Source organism: Durio zibethinus, chromosome 21 (assembly GCF_047325235.1).
Source record: "Durio zibethinus cultivar Kanyao isolate XHJ-2024 chromosome 21, ASM4732523v1, whole genome shotgun sequence".
Taxonomy (NCBI): domain Eukaryota; kingdom Viridiplantae; phylum Streptophyta; class Magnoliopsida; order Malvales; family Malvaceae; genus Durio; species Durio zibethinus.
The window spans coordinates 2,785,478-2,803,979 of NC_143182.1; the positions used below are offsets into that span (position 1 = coordinate 2,785,478).

The window sequence follows — 18,502 nt, forward strand, 5'->3', positions numbered from 1 at the left end:
ATTAAATGCTCTATTTTTAATTTTTATTGGTCAGCAGCAAAAATAATAAATTTATATGAAAGATTAAAAAATAACGTGGTAGGAAAACCTGAATTAATTAAGGCTAAGAAAAAAAAAAAAGGCAATTAAAGACAGAGCACGCTAAAATGAAGGGAATAATAGATTCTCAGCCCAAATTACAGCTCGCAACCAAACTCCTACTTGTCTTCTGTCTTTACGCTTTACCCTTTCTCTACAGTGTTTCACCCATTCCTTCTCACGTCAACGCTTTTTTTTTCATCCAAATCTGTTGGCTGCTTGCTTTGTTCTTTAGTAAAAATCTGTAAAAAATAAAAAAAAAAACCCAACAAAAGAAAAATCCCTTTATTATGTGTATGTCACATCCATCTAGACGACATTGTAGCCATAACCCTTTACTCTCTAATCACAAGAGTCTCAAGCTTTCGTCTTTCTGTAATAAATAAACACTAAATCACCCATTTCCATTCTTTTCTTTGCTTTGCTTGATGGGTGTGTTTCTTTTTGCTTTTTTAAATTGAGCTTTTTTTTTTTTTGGATGAGAATGTAAATGGGTTCCTTGGAAAGTGGGATTTCATTGAAGAGAGCTGGTAGTAGGACCGAAAGGAACCCTTTTTTAAGCCGACCGAGATCGAGATTTTCTCGTTTTTGGCTTTTCAAGAAACTAGATTATATCCAATGGATTTGCACAGTTGTTGTTTTCCTCTTCTTTGTTGTGTTTTTTCAGATGTTTTTACCTGGTTCAGTAATGGACAAATCTCAAGATTCCTATTTGGATAATAACGATTTGGTTTTTGGAGAATTGAGGTACTTGAAAGAGATGGGTGGGTTAGATTTTGGTGAAGATATCAGATTAGAACCATGTAAACTCTTAGAGAAATTTCACAGAGAAAATAAAGAAGTCAATTTGAAATCTTCATCTGGTTTCAACCGGAGTCAACATCGTTTCCAATATAGAAAGCCTCAGCTTGCATTGGTTAGTGAAAATTTTCTTTTATTTTTGTTTATTCAATGGATAATTTGTAAGGGGTCAGATTTTGTTATTGGATCTTTTTTTTTCATGCTGTTAATTATAGTTTTTTTTTTTTCAAAATTTGTACTTAAAGGTGTTTGCTGATCTACTGGTTGATCCACAACAATTGTTAATGGTGACCGTTGCAACTGCATTGAGAGAGATTGGTTATGAAATTCAGGTAAATGACACTGAGTTCTGGACACTTCATCATTTGTGAGTTTGATGTTTTTTTTGTCCTAAATGTTGAATTCTGGTTGTTGAGTCAAGAACAATCTACATGTCTTTCAGTTGATAGCTTAGTGCTAATATTGCCGGGCATGTTCGGAGTGATAGCAGTGACTATGACTAACAAAATCTTAGAAAATGAAGTTACAGTGTCATCTTAGCTTCATCTGTTTTAATTCTTTCTTGGAAGGTCTACTCCCTTGAAGATGGTCCTGTGAACAATGTTTGGCAAAGCATAGGAGTTCCAGTCACCATTCTTAAAGTCGACCCCAATGAGATTGGTGTTGATTGGCTGAAGTACGTATTTTTGTTTGTAATCTCTAATAATTCCACTTTAGGATTGATATTTTATATGACCATGTTTAATTGAAGGTCTCCCATCTTAGATATGCATTTAGTGAACTATTTATATATGTATCAATTATGCCCATTAATGCTTATATTAAGAAATTTGATTAAGGCTTTGCTTGGTAGAGAGGATGGAAAGGGCTAAGGATGGAAATCTTGTTAATTTAATGGTTAAGCTACAAAATAGGAAAGTGGTTATGAATTTTAATCATCGGATTAACATCCTTCCCACTATGCAAAGCCTAACTGATTGTGGTGTTATTTTGCTTTCATTCAGGATAAGCGATCATTTTCTTTTCAAAATGATTGAGTTTTTCCTGTAATTTGTTTTGGGTATCTAATTATGATATACCGTTTCTGCAGCTATGATGGCATACTTATCAGCTCTCTTGAGGCCAAGAGTGTCTTTTCTAGGTAGGATATGTCATTCTATTTCCTCTGCAAGATAACTTCCAAATTCTTCACTCATTTTTCCCTATTCCCTATTCCATTCTTTTCGCTTTAGACTCTTAGTGGTTTTTTGGGTGAAGAAGACAGTTTTATTACAACTAAGACAAGCCGGGATTCTGTTATGCAGAAGTGAATTTTGGCTGTTCAGCTAAAATAATTTACTTTTAATTCTTTATCTGGCAACACTTTGTACCTATTGCTTTCAGAAGTTTAAGATTACTTTAGCATACATTCTGAAGACATTATTTGTTTTACTTGATCTTTTTACTGTGTATGTTTAAAGATTTCCCTGGAAGTTTTACATGTCTGAGTCAATTAACATGGAGTTTACTTGTCATAGTTTTATGCAGGATCCTTTCAAATCTATTCCACTTATATGGACCATCCATGAAAGAGCTCTTGCTTTTCGTTCTAGAAAATACACTTCAAGTGGGCAGATTGAGCTTGTGAATGATTGGAAAAAAGTTTTCAACCGTGCTACTGTTGTTGTCTTCCCAAACTATGCACTTCCGGTAATAATTATTAGATAGTCATTTTGTCATCAGTTCATTGTTAACATATCATTAACAAAAGAGGGACAAGTGCATGCAACTAAGTGATAATGCTCCTATTTATTAGAAAAGATTCCAGTAACTAGTTTATATTTTGAGCCAATTTCTACTTCAACACATAGTTCATGTGACTTTAGTTTCCCCTAATGCTTTTGCTTCTAAGAATTGTTTTTACTTGGGATTTGTTTCTAGTGATTTGATATCTTCCTCTACCTTCTGCAGATGATTTACTCTGCTTTTGATGCTGGAAACTATTATGTAATTCCTGGTTCTCCTGCAGAAGTATGGAAAGGAGAGAATGTAATGAATTTGTTCAAAGATAATCAGCGTATGAAGATGGGTTATGGACCGAAAGAAGTGCTCATTGCAATTGTTGGAAGTCAATTTATGTACAGGGGCTTGTGGTTGGAGCATGCCCTTATTTTACAGGCTTTATTACCACTCTTTGCTGACTTTTCATCTGATAATAGTTCTAATTCCCATCCCAAAATAATTGTTTTAAGCAGTGATTCAATAAGCAACTACAGCATGGCTGTTGAGGTATGGTCATAATCGCTTTATAGAGTGCTGTGGTTAAATTTATATGTGGACATAGTTTTCAAGCTTTTCATTATTTTACTCTATTTAACATACTCTTTTTTCCCCAGAGAATTGCTCTTAACTTAAGATACCCAAGTGGTGTAGTGAAGCATGTAGCTGTTGATGCCAATGTTGATAGTGTTCTGAGCATGACTGACCTTGTGATATATGGCTCATTCCTTGAGGAGCCATCATTTCCAGAACTTTTGATAAAAGCCATGAGCCTTGGGAAACCAATCATAGCACCAGATCTCTCCCACATTAGGAAATATGTAAGCTTCTATCAGTCTTTCCTTTTCATGCATGTTATCGTTAATTAGGCAAACTACTGACTTTGTATTGGCAATAACAATTAGGTTGATGACAGGGTAAATGGCTACCTTTTTCCTAAGGAGAATATTAGAGTTTTGACACAGATCATATTGCAAGTGATACCAAAAGGAAAATTGTCAGCATTGGCACTCAATATTGCTTCAATTGGGAGAGGAACTGTTAAAAACTTGATGGTCCAGGAAACTGTTGAAGGCTATGCCTTGCTACTGGAAAATGTTCTCAAGCTTCCATCAGAAGTTGCACCTCCTAAGGCTGTTATAGAACTTCCTTCAAAGTTGAAAGAAGAATGGCAGTGGAATCTATTTGAGGATTTTCTAAATTCTACATTTGAAGATAGGAGTTCCAAATTTTTAAACAAGTTAGAGGAGCAGTGGAACCATTCTCCAAGAGAGAAGTTTGGTTCATTAATTGCTATGAATGATTCATTTTCATATGAGATTTGGGAGGAAGAAAAAAAGATGCATAGTATCAATATTAAAAGGAGACGAGAGGAACAAGAGGTAAGAATTGGTAATAGTGTGTTATCCACAAATTTAGTTGAACAATTTCAGCAATCTTTGTTTAAGTTGTTATTTAATGACATTTCATGCACTTTCAATATGTTGTAGTTGAAAGATAGAACTGATCAACCTCGTGGTACCTGGGAGGACATATATCGAAATGCCAAGAGGGCAGACCGTGCAAGGAATGACTTGCATGAAAGGGATGAAAGGGAGCTTGAAAGGACTGGTCAACCATTGTGTATTTATGAACCCTACTTTGGTGAAGGAACATGGCCTTTCCTGCACCGAAATTCTCTTTATCGTGGAATTGGATTGGTGAGTAAGTGAAAGCATTATATTGGGCTTGGGCTGGGGCTTGTATTTTTGTTTTATTGCACTTATTGATTAACTTTTAATGAAATTAAGAATTTCTATAGAACCTTATTTTTAAACAATTGGATACCTATTCCTCCTTTTATGAAAGAAATAAAAGATGTCAAAGAAGAGCATGCATCTGTTGCAATCCTTAATTTTGATGAATCTGTATAAAGCAGTGGCACTTGTATTCTGTAGTCTGATTTAAATATGTCCAATGGGTGTTGCAGTCCACCAAAGGTCGAAGACCTAGGATGGATGATGTTGATGGACCTTCTCGTCTGCAACTTCTTAACAACCCTTACTACCGAGACACTCTTGGCGAATATGGGGCCATCTTTGCCATTGCTAACCGGATTGACCATCTACACAGGAATGCCTGGATAGGGTTTCAGTCGTGGAGAGCAACAGCTAGGAAGGTATGGTAATAGGTCTCCATGTCCCACCTTCCCTTGGTTTTTTTTTTTTATACTTGTTTCTTTATTTTTCCTTCAGAAAGCTCTTTTACCTCTGCCCAGTAAATACATGTTTTACTTTTCTTCTTGTGGATTTGTTGGTGAGAATGATGCCATTTGGCTTAGCAACACCTTAAATGAAATATATTTTGTTCTTTTATTTGTGCACTCGACTCTTTCATATCTAATTGTGGGGCGAAAACAGGCATCCTTGTCTGAAATTGCTGAAACATCATTGTTAGATGCCATAGAAAAGCGCAAACATGGTGATGCACTATACTTTTGGGCAAGAATGGACATGGATCCAAGAAACAGCTTGCAACAGGACTTCTGGTCATTTTGTGATGCTATAAATGCTGGAAATTGCAAGTAAGAACTTCTAAGTTTTATCAATTATTTCGAATGCAAAAGCCTGGAATTGTAAAAAAATGCTTAAATATATTTACTGGACTAGCATATTAACTAACCTCATTGCAGGTTTGCATTCTCTGAGACTCTTAAAAGGATGTATGGCTTAAAGCATGATTTGAATTCTTTGCCACCCATGCCTGAAGATGGAGGCACGTGGTCCGTCATGCAGAGTTGGGCTTTGCCAACAAAGTCCTTCCTAGAGTTTGTTATGTTTTCAAGGTGAGAGTTCTTACGCATAATGGCTTCTCATGCAGTTTAAACTATGTCAATTTGTAAACTTGACATGTCTCTTTTGCAGGATGTTTGTGGATGCATTAGATGCACAAATTTATGATAAGCACCATCAAAGTGGTCACTGTTATCTGAGTTTCTCAAAGGTAACTTGCTTATTTGGATTGATCTTCTCTTTCAGACAAGATATACATTCCAGTGCATCATTATTTTTAAAATAAATCTGAAATAACTGGGGAATAGCTGTTCATTGAACTATCTGAAGTCATTCCTAGCCCTATATATAGTCAATTGGATAAACGAAATCTACAATTATTAAATGGCATTCAGCATTTGAGTTCTGAATCCCATCAGGATCCTGCAGAATTTCATCTTTTACAGAACATAGATCTCACCCCTTCCCACTCCTTAAAGAGAGTAGATTTGTTTATACTTTTTTCACAAGTCAATCAATTCTGCAGTATTTAAAGTAGTAATTGTGTTCTACAGGACAAACATTGCTACTCACGGGTGCTTGAGCTACTTATAAATGTTTGGGCATATCATGGTGCACGGCGGATGGTATATGTGAATCCTGAGACTGGTGCGATGCAAGAATACCACAAGTTCAAGGGTCGGAGGGGTCAAATGTGGGTCAAATGGTTTTCATTCAATACTTTAAAGGCCCTGGATGAGGATTTGGCCGAGGAGGCGGATTCTGACCACCCAAAAAGACGATGGATATGGCCATTAACAGGTGAGGTTGTCTGGCAAGGTGTACTTGAGAAAGAGAGAAATCTCCGGAACCGACAGAAAGAGACAAGGAAGCAAAAAAGTAAGGATAAACTAGTGAGGATGAGGCATAAACACCATCAAAAAGCATTAGGGAAGTATGTGAAATCCCTGCCGGAAGATATGGAAAATACGAATTCAACTATAGTAACGTCAAATTAGTTTCATATGCGTTTTGCATCCTTGGTAGTAGAATCAATTTGATTATTCTTTAATTTCTTTTTTTTTTTCCTTCCATGGTTTATTTGTCAGAAAGGATGCATTAGTTGTGTACAGGTGATTATTTTTGTATGTAGCTAACGGCGTCCATCTTGTCATTGATGTTCATGAATGGCTCAATTGTATACTAGTTTTCCTTTCCCAATTTCTGTGCTCAATTTCAAATTATATTCCAGAACTTCTCTTTCTACCATGGAACTAATCTGTGTGAGCTTAAACCATTAGTGCGGGGATGGTGTATATGCATGGGAAATACACGCCCACTTTGAGTCCGATCATGACAGAAACACTCGAGAAAAAGAGCAATATCCTAGTTAAATGCCTCACTCCGACCATGGCAGAAACCTCGATACATTTCTACTAGAAAAGGTACATTCAGGATGACCATTCCTGCTTATCAAGCACAGCATATAATACTTTTAAAATGGTGGAACAACTCAGGTATTGACAAGTCTAAAAGAATCAAAACTTCGGCCAAATGGGCCTCGCATTGTCACCCATTAGGATCAAGACACGCACTGCAAGTGTTAAACTGCAAAGGAGTAATAAAACAACACTATAAGTAGGTATTACATTGGTTGGGCAGGTGAATTCCTAGCTATATCACCGATCTACACTCTCAAGCTACGTTCTCAAGGGGCTTGCCTCCTCTTATCAAAATAGAATCCAAAGATCACTGCTGTTTAAACATCGTACTTGCATATCAGAATCTAGGAGCTGCAAATCAAAACATATCACACGTCAAAAAAAATCTCCACGGATGAAAAACAGATAAGAGAGCAAAAAAATTAGTAGTATCATTATGTAGCCTACCTCCACCAACGGTTGCTTCAGGAAGTCGCTCAATTGAATACTTATGCTGAGTGATATACATGATTGGCACACCAGGAACCTGTCAATAAACAAGTTTTATCCACCACAGTTTGGTTTCAAATGGAGTGTCAACTCCAGTAATTAATCATACCTTGCGAATCCTTCGCTTCAGATCTCGATCACATGTAGCAACAATAAAGCATTTGTGCTGTTTCCAAAAATAGAATTCATATAAGTAAACAAGAATATAACAAAAATTATAATAACATTTTGCAAACTTCAAAACTGGAGAAAATATACAAGAGAGAGAAAAAGAGAGAGGGGAAAAAGTTATAAATTCAAAATAACAACATGCATGTCTTGTTTAGATGATTCCTCATCCAAACATTTATGGACAAAAATGTGAAATGAAGCAAGAAAGAAACCTATAACTAGCCCTAAAAGGTCTAATAACGCAAGTATAAAGCAGCAAGGATGCAGCAGGGTTGAACCATTTGAAGTTATTGAACAGATAACAGAGGTCCCAAGATGTTAAGGCAGCAGGCTATCCTTAATAGTCAATGTTATTGCTGAAGTTCTGTTCAAAATTGGAACATTGACTGTACAAGCTACATAGTATTGACAGAATCTTTGAGAATGAAAGTCCAAAAATTTGATATCCTAAGAAGTCCATGGCTATAAAGTGAGATACTTCAAATCATATTTCTCTAATGGGAAAACAAATGCAAACAGCAAATATTAAAGCTTGATGGTTGTTCTCTTGATTTGCTGTTACTAACCATAATGCAAGACTATTTTCCATGCATTACACAGTGTGTTATAGGCCAAAACATCATGAAAATATTTCATGAAAACAGAAAAAATAAATCCTAAAAGATTTTTTTTTTTTTTTTTATAATGGTGCAAAAGGAGTGAAGCTAGTATACAATTGCACAACAGATACTCAGTTCATGCCTGTGTAACTCTTTCAACAATACAGTCATCAGCATAGGTTCCTTTATGAACACATGGCAGTCTTTCAAATCGAGGATCCTTAGCAATCCTGCCACACACAGAGAGAGAGAGTGAGAGATGTTAGAACACTTATTTGCCGTTCAATGAAAACTATGGGTGACAAATTACACAGAGCTAATCATAATCACCATCTAAATAAAATTAAGTATGCAATAACAGAAGTTCAGAAATAGTTGTAAATTAAAAAAATAAAGAATTTAGTATTTAGATGCCTTGAGGCCATGTATATAGTCAAATAAGACATTTCAAAGGGATATTGCAGATAAAAGGAATATACCTCAGTGCAACACGGTATTTTTGGCCTAACTTTTCAAGCTCTGCCATAACACAATCCGTGATACAAGGAGTACCTTTAAATAAAAAATGCATTCAGCAAAAAAAGAGCAGTACTGTGACTAGAAAAACGCCTACGATAAAGATTATTGAAATTCAATTTTATACAATTTTCAAATCTAGCTTGATGCATGTCATGAACATTTACTCATGATACAATAAATTAAGAATAATGACAAGCATTAAAGATAACGCTAAACATTAAAGAATAAAGACAATTGTCAAGAGTAAAGCAAGACTCACTACATATTCAAAGAAATGGTCGAAAGAAAAACCAACTTCACAACTTACATTTTGCATATAAGCAGTCCATCATTCCCTTCTCCAGATCCAACTACCGAAGGAAAAACAGTTCAGAATTTTTAAAACAATTACTCAAAGAAAAAGAATCATAAGTAAATGGGCATGAGGATTGAATTAACATTACAATTTTTACTTTGCAAGGGTATTACAACCATTTTATTATTTATCTAATTTCACCATAATTTTTACATTAAATACTACACCAAACTCAAGAGGGCAACAAATAAGAGCACTGACTTTGTTTTGAATGGAGAAATTGATGAAGTTGGTATCAACCAAAACCCGATAAGGCGGTCCCAAGGAGGTGTTGTACGTGAAGAAAAGCGCTGAAGAAACATTTGGCCTGATTCAAATATCAATAAAAAAAAATTAGAAAAGAAAAGAGAAGAATTAGAAATAGCATTCAACAATAGATATAAGCTTACACATTTCTGGGGAGTTTTTCCTTGCTCAGGTCTTTCTTTTTAGGATTCAAAACTTGTTCCTTGTAACTGAAATTTTACAAAACCAAGAGTTAATCCCGATGATTATAACAGTCGAGAATAAAAGAAATAAGAGAGGGCTTAAAAAGAACTTGCTTTTTAATAGCTTTTTGAGTGACTATCTTCTTCATGGCAGCAAATTTTGGGGCCTTTTTTGCTTTTCCCATGGCTTCAGATTGAAGCTTATAAAATCGATAGTGCCGGAAACCCTGAAGCCGAACAGAACAGTAACCCTTTGGAACGGTTCAGAGATTTTCTGTAAAGAGGCGAGTTAGATGATGCCTGGGGTTAGGTCGGTTAGACTGAGACAGGGGAAGAATATGCTTAGGGTTTTGGGCATTTTAAGAAAAAGAAAGCACCCAAAAGGAGTCGAGGTAGGGGGCTAGCTTTGAGTTGGGTGTGTATGGAAATTCGTGAACCGACCTTTAATTGGGTTACGCTTGGGCTCGACTGCCTTAAAAAAAAGCCCAAAACCTTTGAACTTTGGACTTTGGAGTGCTTTCTTGGGAAATTTCACTTACGGTCTATCAAAAACCGGCGCGTAGGACAATTTTTCTCCAAACCAAAATTTCTAGGCCAATTGATCATCTCTATTAGGCAATGTAACTCGAGAACAGAAAATAAATAATGTCCACCTAAATGACATCATATGTCCACGTGGCAAGAAACTTCAGACAGTTCGCTGGAACCTGGCAGGGAACACGCGAAGGATCTCGAACTGAGAAGAAGATTTTAAGTTGTTGCAATAATCTGGGTGTTGGCTTTGCAAAGCTACTATAAAATCCGAAATCTGATTCAGTCTGATTAAAGAGAATTCTAGTGCAAACAAATATCTCATCCCCTAAGAAAACAAAAACTTGGTACAAACCTTTTTCTTTTTTTTTTGGTTTGGAGGATAGATTCGAGTAGATAACTGAGTTAATTGGAGTTGTGGAACCGTTTGGATTGATTTTTGCTTTGGCCTTTCGTCTCTGTTTACTCGACCAAATAAACTGTAAGTAATCTTTTCTCGTCCCTTGTCTTTGTTTCTCTGTCTTCGTGTTATGCTTGCCTGGAAGAAATGCTCTATTTGCAAGTGAGTTTAAATGAGAATTATTTTTATTAAGAATATATGTTAGTATTGATTGCTATTCTTAAATTATAGTATTTTCCACTTTTTCATTTGAAGGATGTTAAAATGTCTGAATGAACTTGGCAGGATTCAGGAAATTGCTCATTAAAAGATGGGTTTTTTTTAGTTTTCCTTAATTTATGTTCTTTCACCTTTATGCTCATGTATATGCATTCTGCGAATATTTCCTGTTTCATTATAGTTTTGAAATGTTGAGGATAGTTTATGGTGCGATGTAAATTTTATTGTTCATGTAATTGGTTTTTCGCTGACTGCTGATTTGCTCTTATGTACTGTTTGTGACATTGTTTTTATCCTTGCTTTTCTGTAATCAGGGTTTGCCGGTGACTTTGGTTTTTTATCACACCAGGTTTTAAAGAAATATCAGGCGTCAGTTGCTTAAATAAAGTCTGTTGAAAATGATGCCAGTCTACAGATACATGGACTCAAATCCTCACCAGAGAAACCAATCCCCTTTCCCTCAACTTTATTTCCCTTGTTTCGAGGCTGTTCCGCCTCACTTGAAGGTGGATCCATCTAAATCTCCCATGATGTATGAATCCTGGCCTTGCAGCAGCGATCATGGGTACTCTGTTCCCTATCATGGTTACTGTAATCATGGCAACTTCCCTGGTTGCTATAGCTTCAGACCTCCTTGCCCTCTTTTTGCACCATCACCATCATTTCATCAGTATCCAACTTATCCCACATTTCCTGAAGCTTACCCTGTTTTTTATGTCCCTCATCCACATTATTCAAATGAACAGCCTAGGTATGAATATGACAAGGATGGGCAGACAAACTATCATTGCTATGAGTGTCCTAATCATTCTCACAACCAGAAAAATTATAGAAGTTTAAAGATTGAAGAGCAGGAGCCTGATGCTGAGAAGAAGGAAGGGGATTTGGTGGTTCCGATTCAACCAAGAAGTTATCCACATCCAATCGTGTGGATTCCACCTGAGTATATGAAAAATGAGGAATACGGGAAACGTAATGATGATGAGTCAGAGGTGAGTAACTGGGATAAGGCAACCAAAAGTTTGAAGCCTACTGAACAGCAGCCAAGAGTTTGGAATGGCTGGTTTCCGCTTGACATGAATGGTTTGAAATCTTTGATGCAGGGTGAAGGGGATAAAAATTCACAAAACCAACAGAATAACGACAAAATGACACAATTTCCATTCCCAATCTTTTGGTTGCCTTCTAATGGGAAACAAAAAGAGGATGAAAATCAAGATAAGAGGACGATAACTGCGTCAGATCATTCTAAACAAGCCCCAGTCAGTTGTGAGTTTATTCCAGTAGAACCATCTGTCAATGATGTCAGAATGGACAAACCTCAATCAAACAAAGAGACTTCTCATAATGAGAATGCTTCTGAGACGATGGGGAAAACTTCTAATCAAAAATGTGTTCCCGTAAAACAAATGGAGGTGCACAAGGAGGACAAGTCTAAAGGGACCGAAAAGAGAGGGAAGGATATAAATGTAAGGCCTATTGAAGACGAGGTGCTAAATAAACTTGATGGGACCGCGGCAAAAAGAAAATCGCAGTCCCCTCCGAAAACATCCAAGTTACCTGCTGTTTGTCTAAGAGTTGATCCCTTGCCAAAGAAGAGGGATGGGAATGGCAGTTCAAGGTCTCCTAGCCCTCCTAACGGACAACCAGAAGAAACATTGACAAAGGCCTCCCCTGCACCAGGCTTGAAAAATGGCTTTGCCGTAAATACAAAAAATTTGAATGGTAGCCTTGATAAAGTAGAACCTGGGGGAAAGGAGAGAAAAAATATTCAGGTGATGGAAAAAAGATCCTTGGAGAACAAGGCTGGAGAATGTACCGGTGCAAGTCAGGCTCAAGTTTTGGAAAACTTACCTATTGACTTCCAAGAAGTGTCAGGGAAACCAACTATGGAAAGAACTGAAAATGATAGTCATTTTAGTAAAACAGAAGAGGGAATAGGTGCAATTTCTGAGGAAGTTATGGGAGCTGAGAAGGCAGCTGACACAATGAAAGCAACTAATCGAGACGAATCATTTCTTGGTCAACGCAAAGCAGAGATAGAAAGGATGACAGATGCGGTAACGGCCAAGCTCATCCAGTCTGCCTACAGAGGATTTGAGGTGAGAAAATGGGAACCGTTGAAAAAATTGAAGCAAATAGCTAAAGCTCGTGAGCAAGTGGATGAGGTTAGAAGTCGTATTCAAGCTCTCGAGTCTTCCTCTGATCTCAACAAAGACAATAGGCAGAGACTTTTGGTTGGAGAAATGATAATGAGTCTTCTCTTGAAACTGGATACTATTCAGGTATGTGTACGACAGGTTAACTTCATGTTGAAAATTAGTATCAGTCAGATGCGTTATTTGTTACTTCTATTTTTTTCTAGAGGAGCAATGTGGCATGTTATATTTCTCTAGACATAGCAATTTATTTTATCTGCTTGCAGCTATTATGTATCTCATGTTACGTATCAATAATAAATTTCGATTTAATTATTAAAACATACAAGTATTCAAAAATGGTAATCTATGTGAGCTACTGATAGAGATTGCTTCGCATTTTCAGATATGCTTATTCAATCTTGGTTTCTGTTTCTGATTTCCAGGGTTTGCACTCTAGTGTGAGAGATGCAAGGAAATCTTTGGTTAGGGAGCTTGTGACTCTGCAAGAAAAGCTCGATTCTCTAGCAAGCAAGTGGACCGAAGAAAAAGCCAAGGACTTGGCTACCGCTGAATCTGTAGGTTGTCCTAGTATCGATGCTTGCAGAAATGCTAGCACAGAAAAGGAAAGCAAAGAGGCATCAACTGTTTGCATTAGCTCTACTAATGAAAAAGGAAACGATATCAAGGAGCCAAATCAGGATACATGTATGGTGGATGAAAAATCCAATGTCAAGGATGAGGAAACTACAGAACCTCTTATTGTTGACCAAGCCTTAGATGGGAAAATGGAGAATGAAAGTACAGAAGTGGCTTGTGATATCGAGTATCGTACAGCACCAAGAATCCGAGACGGAGATGTGTCTCCCTACCTTGAGCATCTTACTGGCATGTCATCAGTTCCGGAACAGATGCTCAATGCTAACGTGTTCGTGGAAGCAAATGATCTAAGAAGAGAGGGAAAACCTGGGATGGTTGAAATGAATGATCTGAATCCTGTGAATAATTACTCAGAAGAAGATAAGCTGAGGTCATTGCCAAATGAAATGACTGATCACGTGGATGATGTTTGTGAACCGGAGAAAATTATTAGAAATAGCAATGATGAAAAAGAATCGCAATTGCCAATCAATACTGCTTTGCCAGCTGAAGTAGAGAATTTAAGGCGCACTGAGAAAGACAAAGAGATTGATTTTTTGGAAGAGTTGCCAGTTGGAATAATTGACGAGGAACCTGCCATTTTGGAATTTGAGAAGTGTGAAATGCATGAAACAGGAGAAAATAACATATTATCTTCAACTGAAGGTTGTCTTGCTGAACGTCAATCAGATGAGCAGTTATTAGAGGCAACATCAGGCAACTGTGTAAAGGGTCAGAAAGAATTTACCAAGAGCCCTAAACTTGAAGTGGAGGTGCAACAAACACAGGAAAAGGAGGTCAACCGTGACAACAATTTTGAATCAGTCTTCGTACCGGAGGAAGTTCCATTGACAGTAAGTGAAGAAAACAATGGCAAAGTGCATCAAGAAGAGGATGATTATGGAGCAATACCTGCGGTTCATACGGCTTCTTCGGAATCAGAAGTTGGAAGCGTTGCAACTGAGGAAAAAGTACTGTTTGAGGATAAGAAAGAAGTGCAGCAGCCACTAGGAGCTGAAGAGATGGAAGAAATAAAGCTGGATAAAATAGAATTCCAGGAACAAAGTCGCATGAATAGTGAGAATAAAACAACCAACATACCTCGTGAGACTATGGAGGAGGGGGTTCTCGTTGAGACGGATGCTCATTCAGAATCAAATAAAGAGCAAGAGTGGTTACACGCATCATCCGCTGTCAGCCAAACGTCTAACGATGAGCATGACTTGTCTAAGATTGAAGGAGATAACAAGCTAATTGACGAGAACAAGAAATTGAGGGAGATGATGGAGAAACTCATGGAAGCCGGAAAAGATCAACTTACTGTTATATCCAACCTGATTGGAAGAGTGAAAGACCTTGAGGAAAAGTTATCAAGGAACAAAAATATGAGCAAGCCACGGTATAGAAAAGTAAGATATGCACCTTCTCGTTCCAGGCTCGCGAAAGCGATAGGGTAGGCTGCTGAAGTTGTAAAACATCTGCAGGTATTTGTCCTGCGTGCTATATCGAGTAGGATTGAGTTGCATTGTATAGGCTTATTTGATGAAATCAATTTTACTTTCTAGTTAATTCATGTATTTGTTGATTTTGTTGAGTGTTAGTTTATGGCTTCTGCTTTTGGCATTTATGTCGTTGCGTCAGACATTGTACCAATAACCAATAGTCCGAAAAGTTCACAGCTCAAACAGTCCAATCGAGCTCTAGACACTCTGGCGCAGCCCAACGACCCAATATTCTCTCCTATTTTCCCTCCACTCCACTCAACGAACCAAAACCTAATTTTTGCAGTTTACACTTACAAATAACCAACTTGAACGAACTTTCTTCGACGAACTTTCACTCTCCCTCCTTCACCCTATTCTTTCTCTCTGCTCTCTCTATTTTTCTTTCCATTTGTCGGCGTTTTCTCGCCGGCAATACCCTTTACTTCAATGTACCTTGCTCGGAAGCATCCCATACTCTTTCCTTTCTTGACCAAATCTTAAACTCAAGAAATCAAAAGAAAACAAGAAAAGAAAGATCAGAGCGAGGGTGAGATGGAGAAAAATTACGTGTTGGAGATAACCTTAATCTCTGCTCAAGGACTTAAGGAACAATCCGGTAAACTCCGCCGCATGCAAACCTATGCCGTCGCTTGGATCGATGCCTCCGTCAGGCTCCGTACTTGCGTTGACCGTGACGGCGGCGAAAACCCTACCTGGAACGACAAATTCCTCTTCAAGGTTACATCGGATTTTCTTTCCAGCGAAACGTCCGGTGTTTCTGTTGAAATCTTTGCGGTCGGTGTCCTCCGGGATGCCCTCCTTGGAACCGTCCGGTTGCTTGTTAGTAACTTTGTTCGTTCTGGTTCTGCCTTCAACGCTGTAAAGACTCCTTCTTTCAGTGCAGTTCAAGTCCGCCGACCTTCTGGTAGGTTCCACGGGGTTCTCAACATTGGCGTTACAGTTCTTGACTGTGCCGATGTTCCCGCCATGACCGGCGTCTCCGCCATCGGTTTCCGTGATCTAATCGGCGAGAACGTTCATCCAAGGACAGACCGGAGGATGAAGAAATCAAAGTCTACACTCCCTATATCTCGCGAGAATTTGTCCCGTAATTCTGATGATCAATCGGACGATTGCGATTCGACGACTTCGTCTTCATCCCCCGCATCAACGGTTTTGAGGGAGTGGAATGGGATAGTTCGGGAATTGGAGAGAACGAATCATGTAAGGTCTTCATCAGACGATGGAAAATTGTTTTGCGGATTGGGGTTGTCGGCTAGGAAGGCTGGTTGTCTCGGCCCTTTCATGTTCAGTCCAAGCTTTAACGAAGGTAAACTGATGAATGGACGGTCAAGATTCGTTTGATAAGATTGAGGAAAGAAGGATTCGTCAGTATGTTTTAGTACGTCTTTTCCCCCATTTGACATTCCAAGGATAAAACTACTGATTTGTGGTAAGGAGTGTCTCTTTGTTTGTTTCTTACGTTCTGTTTGCTGTATATTAATATCAAATTTGTAGGCCTTCAGTTTCTTCCGATTTTTGCCATGTAACCAACCAGTTCTTGAATTGCAGATTTAGCTTTACTTGTGCAATCGCCATAAACGAGGAATCTATTTGTACTTGTTATTCCTGACTTGAATTATGAGCTTTAACATCAGTTTGGGCTAACATCATGGGAGGAGAGGGTAAGTAAATAAAAACAAGTCCAGCTGCCAAATTTAAGATGGGCTTGGCAAAATTTGATACTCCTTAATAATATGACTTGAAGCCCATAGCTGAGAATTGCAGTAGACTACTGGTAATGAGTCCAAATGAGTGAACAAACTAATTGGGATGACAGCTGAGAATGGCCCATGATCAACATCTCATTCAACATGACATCATCGGACAAATTGACATTTATCTTGGGTTGAACGCCAGGACCACCAGCCCCAGCGGGCTAGCCTCTTGGCCCCATTCTGGTTAGAGATTTCCCACTAATAAGGTAGAATTAGGGGTGTAAATAATATATTAATACTCATAGGTTATTCGGATTCGATTCGAAAAAAACTCGAATTCTATTCGATTATTATCGAGTCTAGCTTCAACTCGAGTAGCTCGACTTATCGATCGAATCGAATTCGAGTATTCTTATATCTGATTCGAGAAGCTCGCGAGTCTAATCGAACTTTTATATTTAAATATATTTTTATTATTTTAATTAATAAAATATTTCGAGTCCGAGTTCGAGTTTGAGTATGAATAATCGAATTCTTATCGAATATACAAATTGAATTTATTTTTACATATTAATTGAATTTAATCGAACGAACTCGAATAGCTCGAATTCGATCACGAATCAAACTCAAACTTAAAAAATAAAAATCGATTGAACTCGAATCGAATATCAAACTCCAAATTATGAGTTAAACTCGAGTTTAAACTTTTCGCTATTAGACTCAATTACACACATACGTAGAATACAAGAGGCCCTAAGTCTTTTCTTTTTCTTTATTGAGTTCTTATATCAAGTTAATGCTGCAACTGACTATTGTCTGGGGATAAGGGTCTGGGCCTCGGCACTCTGCAGCGCAAGTACATTGCAGTTTGCACCAATAACTAGAAGGGTAAAAAATAACGTGTCAATTTATGGGGGCTGGTAAATGAATAAATGACGTTTTATTTACTTTGGTGAAAGCTGGGGATTAAATGGGGGGAGGGGGTGGTAAATAGCACGAGTGACAAAGCAGGGAAGGACCTAAACCATGTAGCCAAACTAAACTAGCACGGAGCACGATGTTGGGTTCATCAATTTTTTATTGATTCGAGTCTGGTAAATAGTTGTAAACAGCACTAGTGCTAACCAGACCCGATTAACGAATGCTCTCACGGACCAAATCAGATATGGAAAAGGTGTTAATTTGATCTGACTGTGAGAGGCAGAGGCAGTCTCTGCAAATTAATTTCCCTTTTTCTTTTATCTTCTATTATCAGTTCTTATCGTAGCATCTGACGCTTCGGCTCTGCTTGTCTGTCCCTTGCAAATCTCCGAATTTTGCGCCGATCCTCCTGTTTTCCCCTGTTTCATATCTTTTTTCGACGATGATTCTGAATTCTTGCTTATTCCTTAATGCTGAATGCCGATGACTCCTGTCATCGTTCTTCAGCATTATCTTTTTCTGAACGATTTCTCCAATATCTTTTCTTAATGATGCAACTTCTCTTTCAACCAGTTTGCCATTACTGTGTTCAATTAGGGTATTACACCTCGTTTATTCTTTTTTTTTTCTTTATTCTGGTTATCACCTCGTTTATTCATTTTGTTTATAAATTCTACTACTGTAATACACGTGAGAACATTTACCGTATTACGTTTATAAATCCATTAACAAATAACACGTGTAAAAGCCAGTTCTATCAAACTACATAATTAAATTACAAAAAAACACCAGAAAGACTATAAATTTGTCTATTTATGACAACATTATTATCTTAATTAAAACAAAGAGTATGTTGAATTAATGGCCTGATGTGAAAGGTTATGATGTTGCGCGAAGACAGATGAATAGTAGTATAATTCTCAATTAGTTCAAATATACTTGATGGATTAAAAACTCAAATAAGATCTATGGAGTTGTTTTTATGGAAACGAATGATTCCACATGTAGTACATAAATAGTTTTAAAGTAGTGAAAGTTATGAAAAATATGTAAAGAAATGTA

General features: G+C 37.5%; 4 protein-coding genes across 6 annotated transcripts; 3 read left to right on the plus strand and 1 right to left on the minus strand.

The window, feature by feature from the left end:
- The first annotated feature begins 393 nt into the window (after positions 1-393).
- LOC111304797 (uncharacterized) lies at positions 394-6,656 on the plus strand. 2 transcript variants are annotated; one of them, XM_022901749.2, is made up of 14 exons: positions 394-994; positions 1,125-1,211; positions 1,449-1,555; positions 1,970-2,020; positions 2,397-2,568; positions 2,830-3,147; positions 3,255-3,458; positions 3,543-4,019; positions 4,128-4,337; positions 4,607-4,795; positions 5,037-5,200; positions 5,309-5,461; positions 5,541-5,619; positions 5,963-6,656. In XM_022901749.2, exons 1-14 carry the CDS (start codon positions 569-571, stop codon positions 6,404-6,406), a joined length of 3,081 nt encoding a protein of 1,026 aa, XP_022757484.2. In that variant the 5' UTR covers positions 394-568; the 3' UTR covers positions 6,407-6,656. The 2 variants fall into 2 exon arrangements, with proteins under 2 accessions (XP_022757484.2, XP_089606823.1); XM_089750697.1 differs by lacking the exon at positions 1,970-2,020.
- A 251-nt stretch (positions 6,657-6,907) lies between these two features.
- On the minus strand, positions 6,908-9,811 carry LOC111304800 (uncharacterized). Its single transcript, XM_022901751.2, has 9 exons — positions 9,505-9,811; positions 9,352-9,417; positions 9,164-9,269; positions 8,915-8,957; positions 8,568-8,640; positions 8,231-8,318; positions 7,428-7,484; positions 7,277-7,355; positions 6,908-7,180 (listed from the first exon to the last, which is right to left on the minus strand). The coding sequence occupies exons 1-9, from the start codon at positions 9,573-9,575 to the stop codon at positions 7,167-7,169; spliced, it is 597 nt and encodes a 198-aa protein (XP_022757486.2). The 5' UTR covers positions 9,576-9,811; the 3' UTR covers positions 6,908-7,166.
- Positions 9,812-10,214: 403 nt separating this feature from the next.
- On the plus strand, positions 10,215-14,886 carry LOC111304801 (BAG family molecular chaperone regulator 6-like). 2 transcript variants are annotated; one of them, XM_022901752.2, is made up of 3 exons: positions 10,215-10,402; positions 10,855-12,825; positions 13,125-14,886. In XM_022901752.2, the coding sequence occupies exons 2-3, from the start codon at positions 10,939-10,941 to the stop codon at positions 14,772-14,774; spliced, it is 3,537 nt and encodes a 1,178-aa protein (XP_022757487.2). In that variant the 5' UTR covers positions 10,215-10,402; positions 10,855-10,938; the 3' UTR covers positions 14,775-14,886. The 2 variants fall into 2 exon arrangements, with proteins under 2 accessions (XP_022757487.2, XP_089606822.1); XM_089750696.1 differs by having other exon boundaries at positions 10,890-12,825.
- Positions 14,887-14,942: 56 nt separating this feature from the next.
- On the plus strand, positions 14,943-16,513 carry LOC111304798 (Calcium-dependent lipid-binding (CaLB domain) family protein). Its single transcript, XM_089750698.1, has 2 exons — positions 14,943-16,254; positions 16,374-16,513. The coding sequence occupies exon 1, from the start codon at positions 15,354-15,356 to the stop codon at positions 16,164-16,166; it is 813 nt and encodes a 270-aa protein (XP_089606824.1). The 5' UTR covers positions 14,943-15,353; the 3' UTR covers positions 16,167-16,254; positions 16,374-16,513.
- The last annotated feature ends 1,989 nt before the right edge of the window (positions 16,514-18,502 follow it).